The sequence below is a fragment of the Taudactylus pleione genome, unplaced genomic scaffold, assembly GCF_031769625.1.
Source record: "Taudactylus pleione unplaced genomic scaffold, aTauple2 ptg000583l, whole genome shotgun sequence".
Classification (NCBI taxonomy): Eukaryota; Metazoa; Chordata; class Amphibia; order Anura; family Myobatrachidae; genus Taudactylus; species Taudactylus pleione.
The window spans coordinates 2646249-2662211 of record NW_028284985.1 but is presented as its reverse complement, the minus strand read 5'-3'; the positions used below and the strand labels follow the sequence as shown (position 1 = coordinate 2662211).

The 15963-nt window shown below is 48.0% G+C and overlaps 1 protein-coding gene across 1 annotated transcript in view; it reads right to left on the bottom strand.

Annotated features, from left to right (window-relative positions):
* The window catches only part of STOM (stomatin), a 58280-nt gene extending 45889 nt beyond the window's left edge, over window positions 1-12391 (bottom strand). The window contains exon 1 of the mRNA XM_088453583.1: window positions 12203-12391. Coding sequence (XP_088309709.1) covers window positions 12203-12332 — 130 coding nt within the window. The 5' untranslated portion in view covers window positions 12333-12391. The remainder of the gene's footprint in view (window positions 1-12202) is intronic.
* Between the last annotated feature and the right edge of the window lie 3572 nt (window positions 12392-15963).

Below are 15963 nucleotides of genomic sequence, written 5' to 3'. Positions count from 1 at the left end.
CAGTCGGGAAGCCGGCGGTCAGCATTTCGATGGTCGGCTTCCTGCATCCCATTACCCTGGCAGCACTAGAGACATCCATGTGCTTAGTAGACTCCCTGTGCTCACATGTGCCAGCGCAATACAGGGGGGCCCGCACGGAGACTGCACACAGGCGCCTTCAAAACGTCCCTGCCTGGCATCATGACATCACGTACAATGGAGGGGGGCGTCGGGCACCTGCCCGGAGCACTGAAGTGACTGTGTAGGGCACCTCCTGCATTCATTCTGCTTTAATGAGTTTTGTTAACTAATAACCTTGGTTAATAAGATAACGGGGCATATTTATTAATGATCAGGTGTTAGACCTTATCGCCGCAGTATGAAATGACTGTTCCCCTGAGTGTATTAATGATCACCCTCAGGCGCAGGAGCCCGTCACTGCGGTATGTAAGTAGGGAAGGGATTGCTAATGCTATTACGTCTCTTTTTCTTTGGGACCCTGCAGCGCTACCGCGCATGCTCTGCGTCTGCTGACCACTCATCCGCAGGCGGTCGTCGCCACGGAGTGTATCTAAACATGGCGTAAGCTACAGAGGCCAAGCCTGCTAAATTCCGCAATAAAGGAGCCCCCATAGAAAGTAATGGTGGCCGCTATTGCTATCGTAAATGGGAGACTACAGACGATACCTCCGATATCTGCTGCGGCGGTCCCACGTACATACATTCGGGGGAAACTTAATATTTGCGGGTGCCCACTGAAAATGGGGTGTTTTGGGGGAATATCCAGCAAATATTGATAAATAGACGCCTATATACAGACTGCATTACAGATTTTGCCAACAATAAGGGTCTAGTTACTATCCCCGACGTCATTCACTGACGTATCCGCCGACGTGTTTGTAATATATCGGCCGTCCCACTGAACTGCCGAAATTTCGTTCAGTGTGTACCCAGCTTTAGGATTGAGGCATAGAGCAGTGGTCAGGGAACAGGGGTCAATTACCCCACATGGGGTAAAAATTAAATTCCTGGGGGTAATGGACGGACAGCCGGGCATGCATATGAATCATATAGTATAATATAGAATGATACATAAGCATGCCCGGCTGTGCTGCAGGGAGGCTCTAAGCCGGACGCCCGCTGAGATGTTATTACCTGCGGGCGCCCGGCTCCTTCCCTGCAGCGCCGCGTTAGCCGGAGGCTGGAGTTCTCTTCTGAACTCCAGCTTCCGGCTTTCTCCATGCGCACTATGGGAGAGACGTCATGACGTCTCTCCCATCGTTCCGAGGAGCAGCCGGGCGGCCAGGACGGCGGTGGATGCAGGAGCGGGGATTAAGGTGTTTTTTTTTTTACAAGCGGCACTACAGGGGCATTATATGGGGGCACTGCTACAGGGGCATTATATGGGGGCACTTCTACAGGGGCATTATATGGGGGCACTGCTACAGGGGCATTATATGGGGGGGCACTACTACAGGGGCATTATATGGGGGGCACTACTACAGGGGCATTATATGGGGGCACTACTACAGGGGCATTATATGGTGGCACTACTACAGGGGCATTATATGGGGGGCACTACTACAGGGTCATTATATGGGGACACTACTACAGGGGCATTATATGGGGATACTACTACAGGGGCATTATATGGGGGCACTACTACAGGGGCATTATATGGGGACACTACTACAGGGGCATTATATGGGGGCACTACTACAGGGGCATTATATGGGGGGCACTACTACAGGGGCATTATATGGGGGCACTACTACAGGGGCATTATATGGGGGCACTACTACAGGGGCATAACTATAGGGGCACTACTATATGATTTCCTTCCTTTCAAATCAAGGGGGTAACGTCGGCGTATCTAAATATATTTTGGGATAAAAGGTAAAAAAAAAGTTCCCTGACCCCTGGCATAGAGAATGAGAGAACAGATGGGACATTTGGGTAAGGACTGACAGTTAATAAACAACCGGTTAATATGTAATGAGAAAGGTTATTATGTTATCTGTAACAACACTTGAGATTGTTCTTTAAAGGAGGGTAATACTCTATAATACACTGTGCGGTTTGTTCCTCCTTCTCTAACAGATCTGATGATAAATCTATTTTCTTTATTCCAGTTCCAGCCTCTTTGTTAAATCACAGACAAATCATCTGACTGTAAGATCATTTTGACAGTAGAACCCGCAGAACACATGTTTATATTTATGTTTAATCCATTTACACAGAACGTGCACAAATAGCCAGCACACACTGCGCGTCACCGCGCGACACATAAAGGGTCCACATTCAACGTATGACAACTTTACTGTGGATTACCCACAGGGCATGCTGGAACTTGTAGTTCCACAATAGTTGGAGCACCACAGTATGCCTAATAGAAGCATCACATAAGCTGAATAGTAATGCAATGCGCGTGGCTGGAATCAAATTAGGGCAGCGGAGAGGAAATTTGGGTCACGGTCTGGGCCTATGTAGACACCCCAGTGTTATCCACCAGTGCAGAGCCCCATAGGCCCCCAGGCAGCCCTGAGCCCAGGTATATTGTCCCCCTCCCTGATTAAACGCAACTGCAAAGTTTAATCTCTGCATTTCTTCTACCGATCGTCCACCTGTGCTGTGTGGCGTTACCCTGAGTATAGCCCCAACATGTGCTGCGCATGGCGCATAACTAGAAGTAGGACGCAGACGATAGGACACGTCCAGATATAAGAGTCCGATCACTAAATTATGAAAATAAAGTTACAAAATTAATTTTACTACATTTTTCTCTGGATGTTACCCAGTGATCATTACTATACTGTATAATTATCCAGGTTTAATATGTATTATCTGGTGGACTTGCCGGATAAGGGTTACCGGATCACCATGCCTAAACTCTGCAGTGAGAAATGACTCTGGTCTTTGCCATTTGTTTAGCAGTGCTCCTCATAGTAACCTGAAATAACAGTGTGTGTCCTAGCAGCAAATCCCTCCCCTGTACCAGAAGCTAAGTGCTCACAGAGGAATAGGTATGATTTACCGCTGGCCGCTTGGCCGGCGGTTTAAATCCCGCCAGCGGAAGCCCGGCAGAGGTGAAGATCCCGGCTGCGCTAAAGGCAAGTATAAACTAACCTAACCCCCCCCCCAACCCTGCTTTAGGGGTCCCTAACCCTAACCTCCCCCCCAAGTGCCTAAACCTAACCCCCCTCTAAGTGCCTAAACGTAACCCCCCTTCCCCGCAGCCTAACCCTAAGTCTCCCAGGGGGGTACCTAACCCTAACCCCCCCCTAAGTGCCTAAACCTAAGCCCCCCATCCCCGCTGCCTAAACCTAAGTCTCCCGGGAGGGTACCTAACCCTAACCTCCACCCGTGGGTGCCCAACCCTAACATGGCTGTCCGCACCAGGCGCCCGGTTTACCTTCATCAGGATCTCGATGCCTGTCATTTAACCCTTGCCGGGCTTAGACAGTCGGGAAGCCCGCGATCGGGATTCCGTCCGTCGGCTTCCCCTCACAGAGAATGGAGACAATGAATAAAAACAGTTTAACCAATGGTCTGTAAATGAGCCAGACGCCCGGACAAACAGGGGACGCCGTCTATCACATATCAGACAACAACCTTTGGTACCAGGACCTCTTATTACTGGGGGTCTAACAGGGATAAGAGACATACTGTGAAATAAAAGACCACGCAGTCGTATAGGCTGGTCCTGGAAAACATAATCTTCGACCAGCGATGAAGAGGTTAACCACAGCCAAGAGGAATGTAAAGGAGGATATTATTAACCAGAGGAGATAAGCAGGATGAAGGGTTCAGTTTCATGCCCTCCCTGTTTGTTTGGGGTTTATTTAAATACTTTTTTATTGAAACAAAACAGAACATTGAGAAAATTTGTACAATAAATTCTCATTTCTCAGTAACAGAAGAGCAGAAAAAAGATACTTTCTCAAACTTTCGAGAAAGACTAATCGCAGTAATATGTGACAGCTATATAGTGCGGATTACAAGCTGTTACAGTACAATCATAGTACATGTTTACATATGTAATGTGCAGTAAATAAATGGAATGTGTCACCCGTCTCCCGGACAAGACAAAACAACAAAAAAAGAAGAAAAGCCCGTGTTCCTATACGTCCATCGGAGGGTCCCCCTCCAACAATCACAATCCATACCAAGATGTAAGACGTAAACAATCGTGTATCTTTCTCTGCATGGTACCAGGCAGGGTTCTTACATATCTCTCCCAGACGGCAAAGGAACCTCCCCCTCGTTTCTCTTTCTCAACCATGGGGCACCATTCACAAACGTAAAGTAACCCCTTTAGCGCTCGCTAAAGGGGTTATGCCGCTTTTCTGTATTTAGTAAACAGCGATTACCGCTGTTTTTACACCATCGCTCTCGCCATCTTTTAGATGGCGAGACCAGCGCGCATGCGCATAACACTGGAGCCCCGTCACTGGCAGCGTTAGGCTGCCAGCAGCCCAGCGGAGGACCTCGCCGAGGACCTGGACTTCGCGGGACCTCGCCGGAGGGGTAAGTATTAATACATACCAGTGGAATTTTCGTTTGTATCACTGTGATAGTAAATGAAAACTCCCGCTGGTATTTCGTTTCGTTTGTAAATGGGGCCCATGGTTTCAAACCAATCCATCCTAAAAATATGATAATGGTTTTCTTAAATATAGGAAGTCCAGGAGCCACCCAATTTTTACGTATGGTCTTCTTGGCTGCAGGACTTATAGCCAAGGAAAGCTTAATACCGCCCTTAGTGACCCGTTGAGATTTAGGAGGAAATCTATATATAGCCTGTTCTGATGAACACGGGACAAAATTAATCAATGTATTTTCTGCATCCTGTTTCCTCCTCAACCAAAATTCTCTAATTATGGGGCAATTCCAAGTCTGCCATCGGGTTATTACATTGGGACAACAATATGACGAAGATACTCCCATAAAATATTGGCCCTCATTCAGAGGCGGTCGCAAGAAGCGATCGCTCTCTCTGAATGAGGCGGCCGCTTCCATTTTATTAGTGCGGCCTCCTGGTCGCTAGCTAAGCTGTGGATTACCAGGTTGATGGTCGCGATGGTGAACACCATCGCGACCATCGGGGCTTGCGACGAGACCCTAAGGTTGGGTCTCGGCAACCGCAAGCCCCAGGGAGCTTCCTGCTCTGATCGAGCAGGAAGCTCCCCACTGACATCACTGATGATGTCAGTGCGGCCGCCCACAAAACGGCAGGCGTTCCTTAAGGAACGCCTCCGTTTGTGAAACCACCCCCCCCGCCTACAAAATGGGGCGAGCTGTCAATCAACATCGACAGCCGCCCCTTTTGTAGAGAGCTCCGAAGGGAGAGAGTTTCTCTCTCGCTCCGGGGCTTGCGCACGCGCAGTGCGGCCACTGCGCGTGCGCAGGGCTAACCATCAACCAGGTTGCGAGCGCATCAGCGCTTGCGACCAAGTCTGAATGAGACCCATTGTCTGTTTGGAGAAAGAGAGGTTCTATGAATCATATTGTAAAATAATTCTGTATGATAGACAGACAGTGTGACAGCAGCCCTGTATAATAGACAGACAGTGTGACAGCAGCCCTGTATGATAGACAGTGTCACAGCAGCCCTGTATAATAGACAGACAGTGTGACAGCAGCTCTGTATGATAGACAGTGTGACAGCAGCCCTGTATGATAGACAGTGTGACAGCAGCCCTGTATGATAGACAGACAGTGTGACAGCAGCCCTGTATGATAGACAGTGTGACAGCTGCCCTGTATGATAGACAGACAGTGTGACAGCAGCCCTGTATGATAGACAGTGTGACAGCTGCCCTGTATGATAGACAGACAGTGTGACAGCAGCCCTGTATGATAGATAGACAGACAGTGTGACAGCAGCCCTGTATGATAGACAGTGTGACAGCAGCTCTGTATGATAGACAGTGTGACAGCAGCCCTGTATGATAGACAGTGTGACAGCAGCCCTGTATGATAGACAGACAGTGTGACAGCAGCCCTGTATGATAGACAGACAGTGTGACAGCAGCCCTGTATGATAGACAGACAGTGTGACAGCAGCCCTGTATGATAGATAGACAGTGTGACAGCAGCCCTGTATGATAGACAGTGTGACAGCAGCCCTGTATGATAGACAGACAGTGTGACAGCAGCCCTGTATGATAGACAGTGTGACAGCAGCCCTGTATGACAGACAGACAGTGTGACAGCAGCCCTGTATGATAGACAGACAGTGTGACAGCAGCCCTGTATGATAGACAGACAGTGTGACAGCAGCCCTGTATGATAGACAGTGTGACAGCAGCCCTGTATGATAGACAGACAGTGTGACAGCAGCCCTGTATGATAGACAGTGTGACAGAAGCCCTGCATGATAGACAGACAGTGTGACAGCAGCCCTGTATGATAGACAGACAGTGTGACAGCAGCCCTGTATGATAGACAGTGTGACAGCAGCCCTGTATGATAGACAGACAGTGTGACAGCAGCCCTGTATGATAGACAGTGTGACAGCAGCTCTGTATGATAGACAGACAGTGTGACAGCAGCCCTGTATGATAGACAGTGTGACAGCAGCCCTGTATGATAGACAGTGTGACAGCAGCCCTGTATGATAGACAGATAGTGTGACAGCAGCCCTGTATGATAGACAGTGTGACAGCAGCCCTGTATGATAGACAGACAGTGTGACAGCAGCCCTGTATGATAGACAGTGTGACAGCAGCCCTGTATGATAGACAGTATGACAGCAGCCCTGTATGATAGACAGACAGTGTGACAGCAGCCCTGTATGATAGACAGACAGTGTGACAGCAGCCCTGTATGATAGACAGTGTGACAGCAGCCCTGCATGATAGACAGTGTGACAGCAGCCCTGTATGATAGACAGACAGTGTGACAGCAGCCCTGTATGATAGATAGACAGTGTGACAGCAGCCCTCTATGATAGACAGACAGTGTGACAGCAGCCCTGTATGATAGACAGACAGTGTGACAGCAGCCCTGTATGACAGACAGTGTGACAGCAGCCCTGTATGATAGATAGACAGTGTGACAGCAGCCCTGTATGATAGATAGACAGTGTGACAGCAGCCCTGTATGATAGACAGACAGTGTGACAGCAGCCCTGTATGATAGACAGTGTGACAGCAGCTCTGTATGATAGACAGACAGTGTGACAGCAGCTCTGTATGATAGACAGACAGTGTGACAGCAGCCCTGTATGATAGACAGTGTGACAGCAGCCCTGTATGATAGACAGTGTGACAGCAGCCCTGTATGATAGACAGACAGTGTGACAGCAGCCCTGTATGATAGACAGTGTGACAGCAGCCCTGTATGATAGACAGACAGTGTGACAGCAGCCCTGTATGATAGACAGTGTGACAGCAGCCCTGTATGATAGACAGACAGTGTGACAGCAGCCCTGTATGATAGACAGTGTGACAGCAGCCCTGTATGATAGACAGACAGTATGACAGCAGCCCTGTATGATAGACAGACAGTGTGACAGCAGCCCTGTATGATAGACAGACAGTGTGACAGCAGCCCTGTATGATAGACAGACAGTGTGACAGCAGCCCTGTATGATAGACAGTGTGACAGCAGCCCTGTATGATAGACAGACAGTGTGACAGCAGCCCTGTATGATAGACAGTGTGACAGCAGCCCTGTATGATAGACAGACAGTATGACAGCAGCCCTGTATGATAGACAGTATGACAGCAGCCCTGTATGATAGACAGTGTGACAGCAGCCCTGTACAGCCCTGTATGATAGATAGATAGACAGTGTTACAGCAGCCCTGTATGATAGACAGACAGTGTGACAGCAGCCCTGTATGATAGACAGTGTGACAGCAGCCCTGTATGATAGACAGTGTGACAGCAGCCCTGTATGATAGACAGTGTGACAGCAGCTCTGTATGATAGACAGACAGTGTGACAGCAGCCCTGTATGATAGACAGTGTGACAGCAGCCCTGTATGATAGACAGACAGTGTGACAGCAGCCCTGTATGATAGACAGTGTGACAGCAGCTCTGTATGATAGACAGACAGTGTGACAGCAGCCCTGTATGATAGACAGTGTGACAGCAGCCCTGTATGATAGACAGTGTGACAGCAGCCCTGTATGATAGACAGATAGTGTGACAGCAGCCCTGTATGATAGACAGTGTGACAGCAGCCCTGTATGATAGACAGACAGTGTGACAGCAGCCCTGTATGATAGACAGTGTGACAGCAGCCCTGTATGATAGATAGACAGTGTGACAGCAGCCCTGTATGTTAGACAGACAGTGTGACAGCAGCCCTGTATGATAGACAGTGTGACAGCAGCCCTGTATGATAGACAGACAGTGTGACAGCAGCCCTGTATGATAGATAGACAGTGTGGCAGCAGCCCTGTATGATAGACAGTGTGACAGCAGCCCTGTATGATAGACAGTATGACAGCAGCCCTGTATGATAGACAGACAGTGTGACAGCAGCCCTGTATGATAGACAGACAGTGTGACAGCAGCCCTGTATGATAGACAGTGTGACAGCAGCCCTGTATGATAGACAGTGTGACAGCAGCCCTGCATGATAGACAGTGTGACAGCAGCCCTGTATGATAGACAGACAGTGTGACAGCAGCCCTGTATGATAGATAGACAGTGTGACAGCAGCCCTGTATGATAGACAGACAGTGTGACAGCAGCCCTGTATGATAGACAGACAGTGTGACAGCAGCCCTGTATGATAGACAGACAGTGTGACAGCAGCCCTGTATGATAGATAGACAGTGTGACAGCAGCCCTGTATGATAGACAGTGTGACAGCAGCTCTGTATGATAGACAGACAGTGTGACAGCAGCTCTGTATGATAGACAGACAGTGTGACAGCAGCCCTATATGATAGACAGTGTGACAGCAGCCCTGTATGATAGACAGACAGTGTGACAGCAGCCCTGTATGATAGACAGACAGTGTGACAGCTGCCCTGTATGATAGACAGTGTGACAGCAGCCCTGTATGATAGACAGACAGTGTGACAGCAGCCCTGTATGATAGACAGACAGTGTGACAGCAGCCCTGTATGATAGACAGTGTGACAGCAGCCCTGTATGATAGACAGACAGTATGACAGCAGCCCTGTATGAGACAGTATGACAGCAGCCCTGTATGATAGACAGTGTGACAGCAGCCCTGTACAGCCCTGTATGATAGATAGACGGACAGTGTTACAGCAGCCCTGTATGATAGACAGACAGTGTGACAGCAGCCCTGTATGATAGACAGTGTGACAGCAGCCCTGTATGATAGACAGTGTGACAGCAGCTCTGTATGATAGACAGACAGTGTGACAGCAGCCCTGTATGATAGACAGTGTGACAGCAGCCCTGTATGATAGACAGACAGTGTGACAGCAGCCCTGTATGATAGACAGTGTGACAGCAGCCCTGTATGATAGACAGATAGTGTGACAGCAGCCCTGTATGATAGACAGTGTGACAGCAGCCCTGTATGATAGACAGACAGTGTGACAGCAGCCCTGTATGATAGACAGTGTGACAGCAGCCCTGTATGATAGATAGACAGTGTGACAGCAGCCCTGTATGTTAGACAGACAGTGTGACAGCAGCCCTGTATGATAGACAGTGTGACAGCAGCCCTGTATGATAGACAGTGTGACAGCAGCCCTGTATGATAGACAGACAGTGTGACAGCAGCCCTGTATGATAGATAGACAGTGTGACAGCAGCCCTGTATGATAGACAGTGTGACAGCAGCCCTGTATGATAGACAGTATGACAGCAGCCCTGTATGATAGACAGACAGTGTGACAGCAGCCCTGTATGATAGACAGACAGTGTGACAGCAGCCCTGTATGATAGACAGTGTGACAGCAGCCCTGTATGATAGACAGTGTGACAGCAGCCCTGCATGATAGACAGTGTGACAGCAGCCCTGTATGATAGACAGACAGTGTGACAGCAGCCCTGTATGATAGATAGACAGTGTGACAGCAGCCCTGTATGATAGACAGACAGTGTGACAGCAGCCCTGTATGATAGACAGACAGTGTGACAGCAGCCCTGTATGACAGACAGTGTGACAGCAGCCCTGTATGATAGACAGACAGTGTGACAGCAGCCCTGTATGATAGATAGACAGTGTGACAGCAGCCCTGTATGATAGACAGTGTGACAGCAGCTCTGTATGATAGACAGACAGTGTGACAGCAGCTCTGTATGATAGACAAACAGTGTGACAGCAGCCCTGTATGATAGACAGTGTGACAGCAGCCCTGTATGATAGACAGACAGTGTGACAGCAGCCCTGTATGATAGACAGACAGTGTGACAGCTGCCCTGTATGATAGACAGTGTGACAGCAGCCCTGTATGATAGACAGACAGTGTGACAGCAGCCCTGTATGATAGACAGTGTGACAGCAGCCCTGTATGATAGACAGACAGTATGACAGCAGCCCTGTATGATAGACAGACAGTGTGACAGCAGCCCTGTATGATAGACAGTGTGACAGCAGCCCTGTATGATAGACAGACAGTGTGACAGCAGCCCTGTATGATATATAGACAGTGTGACAGCAGCCCTGTATGATAGACAGACAGTGTGACAGCAGCCCTGTATGATAGACAGACAGTGTGACAGCAGCCCTGTATGACAGACAGTGTGACAGCAGCCCTGTATGATAGACAGACAGTGTGACAGCAGCCCTGTATGATAGACAGACAGTGTGACAGCAGCCCTGTATGATAGACAGTGTGACAGCAGCTCTGTATGATAGACAGACAGTGTGACAGCAGCTCTGTATGATAGACAGACAGTGTGACAGCAGCCCTGTATGATAGACAGTGTGACAGCAGCCCTGTATGATAGACAGACAGTGTGACAGCAGCCCTGTATGATAGACAGACAGTGTGACAGCTGCCCTGTATGATAGACAGTGTGACAGCAGCCCTGTATGATAGACAGACAGTGTGACAGCAGCCCTGTATGATAGACAGTGTGACAGCAGCCCTGTATGATAGACAGACAGTATGACAGCAGCCCTGTATGATAGACAGACAGTGTGACAGCAGCCCTGTATGATAGACAGTGTGACAGCAGCCCTGTATGATAGACAGACAGTGTGACAGCAGCCCTGTATGATAGACAGTGTGACAGCAGCCCTGTATGATAGACAGACAGTATGACAGCAGCCCTGTATGATAGACAGACAGTGTGACAGCAGCCCTGTATGATAGACAGACAGTGTGACAGCAGCCCTGTATGATAGACAGTGTGACAGCAGCCCTGTATGATAGATAGACAGTGTGACAGCAGCCCTGTATGATAGACAGTGTGACAGCAGCCCTGTATGATAGACAGACAGTGTGACAGCAGCCCTGTATGATAGACAGTGTGACAGCAGCCCTGTATGATAGACAGACAGTGTGACAGCAGCCCTGTATGATAGACAGTGTGACAGCAGCCCTGTATGATAGACAGACAGTATGACAGCAGCCCTGTATGATAGACAGACAGTATGACAGCAGCCCTGTATGATAGACAGACAGTGTGACAGCAGCCCTGTATGATAGACAGTGTGACAGCAGCCCTGTATGATAGACAGACAGTGTGACAGCAGCCCTGTATGATAGACAGTGTGACAGCAGCCCTGTATGATAGACAGACAGTGTGACAGCAGCCCTGTATGATAGACAGTGTGACAGCAGCCCTGTATGATAGACAGTGTGACAGCAGCCCTGTATGATAGACAGACAGTGTGACAGCAGCCCTGTATGATAGACAGTGTGACAGCAGCCCTGTATGATAGACAGACAGTATGACAGCAGCCCTGTATGATAGACAGACAGTGTGACAGCAGCCCTGTATGATAGACAGTGTGACAGCAGCCCTGTATGATAGACAGACAGTGTGACAGCAGCCCTGTATGATAGACAGTATGACAGCAGCCCTGTATGATAGACAGACAGTGTGACAGCAGCCCTGTATGATAGACAGTGTGACAGCAGCCCTGTATGATAGACAGACAGTATGACAGCAGCCCTGTATGATAGACAGACAGTGTGACAGTAGCCCTGTATGATAGACAGTGTGACAGCAGCCCTGTATGATAGACAGACAGTATGATGGTAGACAGTGTGACAGCAGACACAGAGGAGAGAGGGGGAGGGAGGCACCATATTGCAGCTCTGTAACTTACCAGCGTTGTCAGTGATCCTACGACTCTTCAACCCAGAGTCCCGATTATCAGCCATGGTCTGAGGACTGGACACTAACTGAGCAGCTTCTGCTGAGGCCAACTGAGAATCCCCGACCCCGACACTGCTCATACCATAGATAGCAGAGGGCACTCCCTGTACCAGGCCTCCTCCCCAGTCCCGGATCTCCTCCCCAGTCAGTCCCCTTGCTATGTCCCTGATTAGTCCCAGGCCTCCTCCCCCAGGCACACCCTCCTGCTGTGGTTGGTACAGTGTGTGTACAGTCTGTTATTACAGAGCCATACACCCTGCATGTGTCTGATTTACTGCACCACAAACAATGTAACACACAGAACACACTGCTATAGTCTTTATTTACTAAAAAGAGAGTTTTTATAAGTGGAGATGTTGCCCATAGCAACCAATAAGATTCTAGCTATTACTTTAGAAGGTGCTAGTTAAATGTTAAGTTGTATCTGATTGGTTGTTATGGGCAACATCTCCATTTAAAAAAACTCTCACTTTAGTAAATAAACCCCTTTTTGTCCTCACACTCACAGGTATATGTATTATAAGGAGAAAACCCCAAATGGGTGACTTTGCCAGCCACCTCCCTGCTGGTGGAAGCTATAGAGGTGCATTCGAGCAATACTTCTCAAACTCTGGGCCTGATTCAGAGCCGCTCGCTCTGAATCAGGGCCGGGCTTTATTTTTTTGGAGCGGCCTCCTGGCCGCTCGCATAGCTGTGGGTGACCACCCACAGCTATTGCGAGCGGCCAGGTTGGTGGTCGCGATGGTCAAGACCATGGCCAAGACCATCGCGACCATCGGGCTTGCGACGAGACCCTTGTGGTAGGGTCTCGCACATCGCAAGCCCCAGAGAGATTTCGGCTCTAACAGAGCTGGAAGCTCTCCACTGACATCACTTGTGATGTCAGTGGTGCCGCCCCCAAACGGTAGGCGTTCTCATGGGAACGCCTCCGTTTGGGCAGCCACCCTCCCCGGCCCGCCCACCAAAGGGGGCGAGCTGTCACTCAACATCGACAGCTCGCCCCCTTTGGTGCGAGACCCGGAGCGACGGAGTGCCCGTCGCTAGCCGGGTCTCGCTCATGCGCACGACAGAGCCGGCTCCGTCGTGCGTATGCGCTGTGGGTCACCATCGACCCGGTTGCGAGCGCTCAGCGCTTGCGACCGGGTCTGAATCAGTCCCTCTGTCCTCAAGACACACAGTCCATGTTTTAAGGATATCCATGCTTGAGCACAGATGGTTAAATCAAAATAACTGTGGTGCTAATTAAATCACCTGTGAGCAAGCACGAGTTGTATGTGTGTCTTGAGGACCGATAACTGAGAAGCAAGGCATTAGAGCACAGGTTCTCAAACTCGGTCCTCAGGACCCCAAACAGTGCATGTTTTCCAAGTCTCCTCACAGAATCACAAGTGAAATAATTATCTCCAACTGTGGATCTTTTAAAATGTGTCAGTGAGTAACGAGTACACCTGTGCTCCTGCTGGGTGACCTGGGAAACGTGACCTGTGTGGGGTCCTGAGGACCGAGTTTGAGAACCTCTGCATTAGAGGACACATCGCAGCTGCTTTAGGAATTTATTTATTAACCCCAAAAAAACACTTCAGCTATTTTGCAGGAAAAAAACAATACACCCCCTCCCCCTCCCCGCATACTAGTGCCGCCACCCCATAGCGCGCAATAATGATTGACCACTATGTCGATGTATAAAGTCATCTTTTTTTTTTTCCTTACAAAAGATAGCTGTGGATGACTCATGCTGTCCGACCGCATCGTAATCTGTTTTGTGTGCTTGCTGGGCCTTTCCATGCATACAAGCAAAAAAAAAAAAAAAAAAAAAAAAGGAAAAAATTGTGCACAGTAGGCGTAGTGGTCAGTATTGCTGCTTCACACCACTGAGGTCTTCGGTTCAATTCTCACCAAGGGGGCAATTCAATTAAGGGCAAATACGTTCGCCCTGTCTAATCTGCGTGGCGGCCACTGCGCTTTCCAGCAGCTGGATCTTGCACAAAAGTGTAGCTACCCCATTGGGTAGCGAGCACTTTTGTGCGAATCGGGCATTCGGCCGGCCGGGTGAAGGGTGCGAGATGGGCTCCCGTTACCAGTGTTTAAATGCAGCGGCAACGGCAATAAGTACCCTTGAATTCCCCCCTATGTCTCCAACTTTAATAAATAGATCCCGTATTCATCATAACTAGCATTAATGATCTCAACCCCCCTCTCATTTAATTATGGTGCACTGTTATTTCTTTAGCGGATACTCACACCCTTCCTGTTCAGTATACGCTGTAGTTTATACAGTGGTTGTAGTGAGTCTTTAGTGCAATAATCAGGACACTGCTCTATTGCTGACTGAAAAATAAATGCATTAGATGGCGAATAATTCAAAGCTGGGCTGGAAAAGAGCGAACACAACACCTAATTTCATTATCGCAAAGGCGAGAAATCACTCTGTTCATTAAAGGTCTTAATGCAAAGATTAGAAAACCCCAGAGAGACGAAAGGACTATTATCCAAAAAAATAAGATAAATCATTTATTGTTTTTGAATAATCAATATATTTTTAATAAAACAAACCTAATAAAGTGTTGTTTGAGGCGGAGGCACAATTACGATATCAAGTACTAAGGGCTTTATTCAGAAAGCTGCATAATGTAAGTATTCCCGCTATATAGGGTTATCGTAGGGTTATTGCATAATGTAAGTATTCCCGCTATATAGGGTTATCGTATCGTTTCTGCATAATGTAAGTATTCCCGCTATATAGGGTTATCGTAGGGTTATTGCATAATGTAAGTATTCCCGCTATATAGGGTTATCGTAGGGTTATTGCATAATGTAAGTATTCCTTCTATATAGGGTTATCATAGGGTTATTGCATAATGTAAGTATTCCCTCTATATAGGGTTATCGTAGGGTTTCTGCATAATGTAAGTATTCCCTCTATATAGGGTTATCGTAGGGTTATTGCATAATGTAAGTATTCCTGCTATATAGGGTTATCGTAGGGTTTCTGCATAATGTAAGTATTCCCGCTATATAGGGTTATCGTATAGTTTCTGCATAATGTAAGTATTCCCTCTATATAGGGTTATCGTAGGGTTTCTGCATAATGTAAGTATTCCCGCTATATAGGGTTATCGTAGGGTTTCGGCATAATGTAAGTATTCCCGCTATATAGGGTTATCGTAGGGTTTCTGCATAATGTAAGTATTCCTGCTATATAGGGTTATCGTAGGGTTTCTGCATAATGTAAGTATTCTCGCTATATAGGGTTATCGTATAGTTTCTGCATAATGTAAGTATTCCCGCTATATAGGGTTATCGTAGGGTTTCTGCATAATGTAAGTATTCCCGCTATATAGGGTTATCGTAGGGTTATTGCATAATGTAAGTATTCCCGCTATATAGGGTTATCGTAGGGTTATTGCATAATGTAAGTATTCCCGCTATATAGGGTTATCGTAGGGTTTCTGCATAATGTAAGTATTCCCTCTATATAGGGTTATCGTATCGTTTCTGCATAATGTAAGTATTCCCTCTATATAGGGTTATCGTAGAGTTTCTGCGTAATGTAAGTATTCCCTCTATATAGGGTTATCGTAGGGTTTCTGCATAATGTAAGTATTCCTGCTATATAGGGTTATCGTATCGTTTCTGCATAATGTAAGTATTCCCTCTATATAGGGTTATCGTAGGGTTTCTGCATAATGTAAGTATTCCTGCTATATAGGG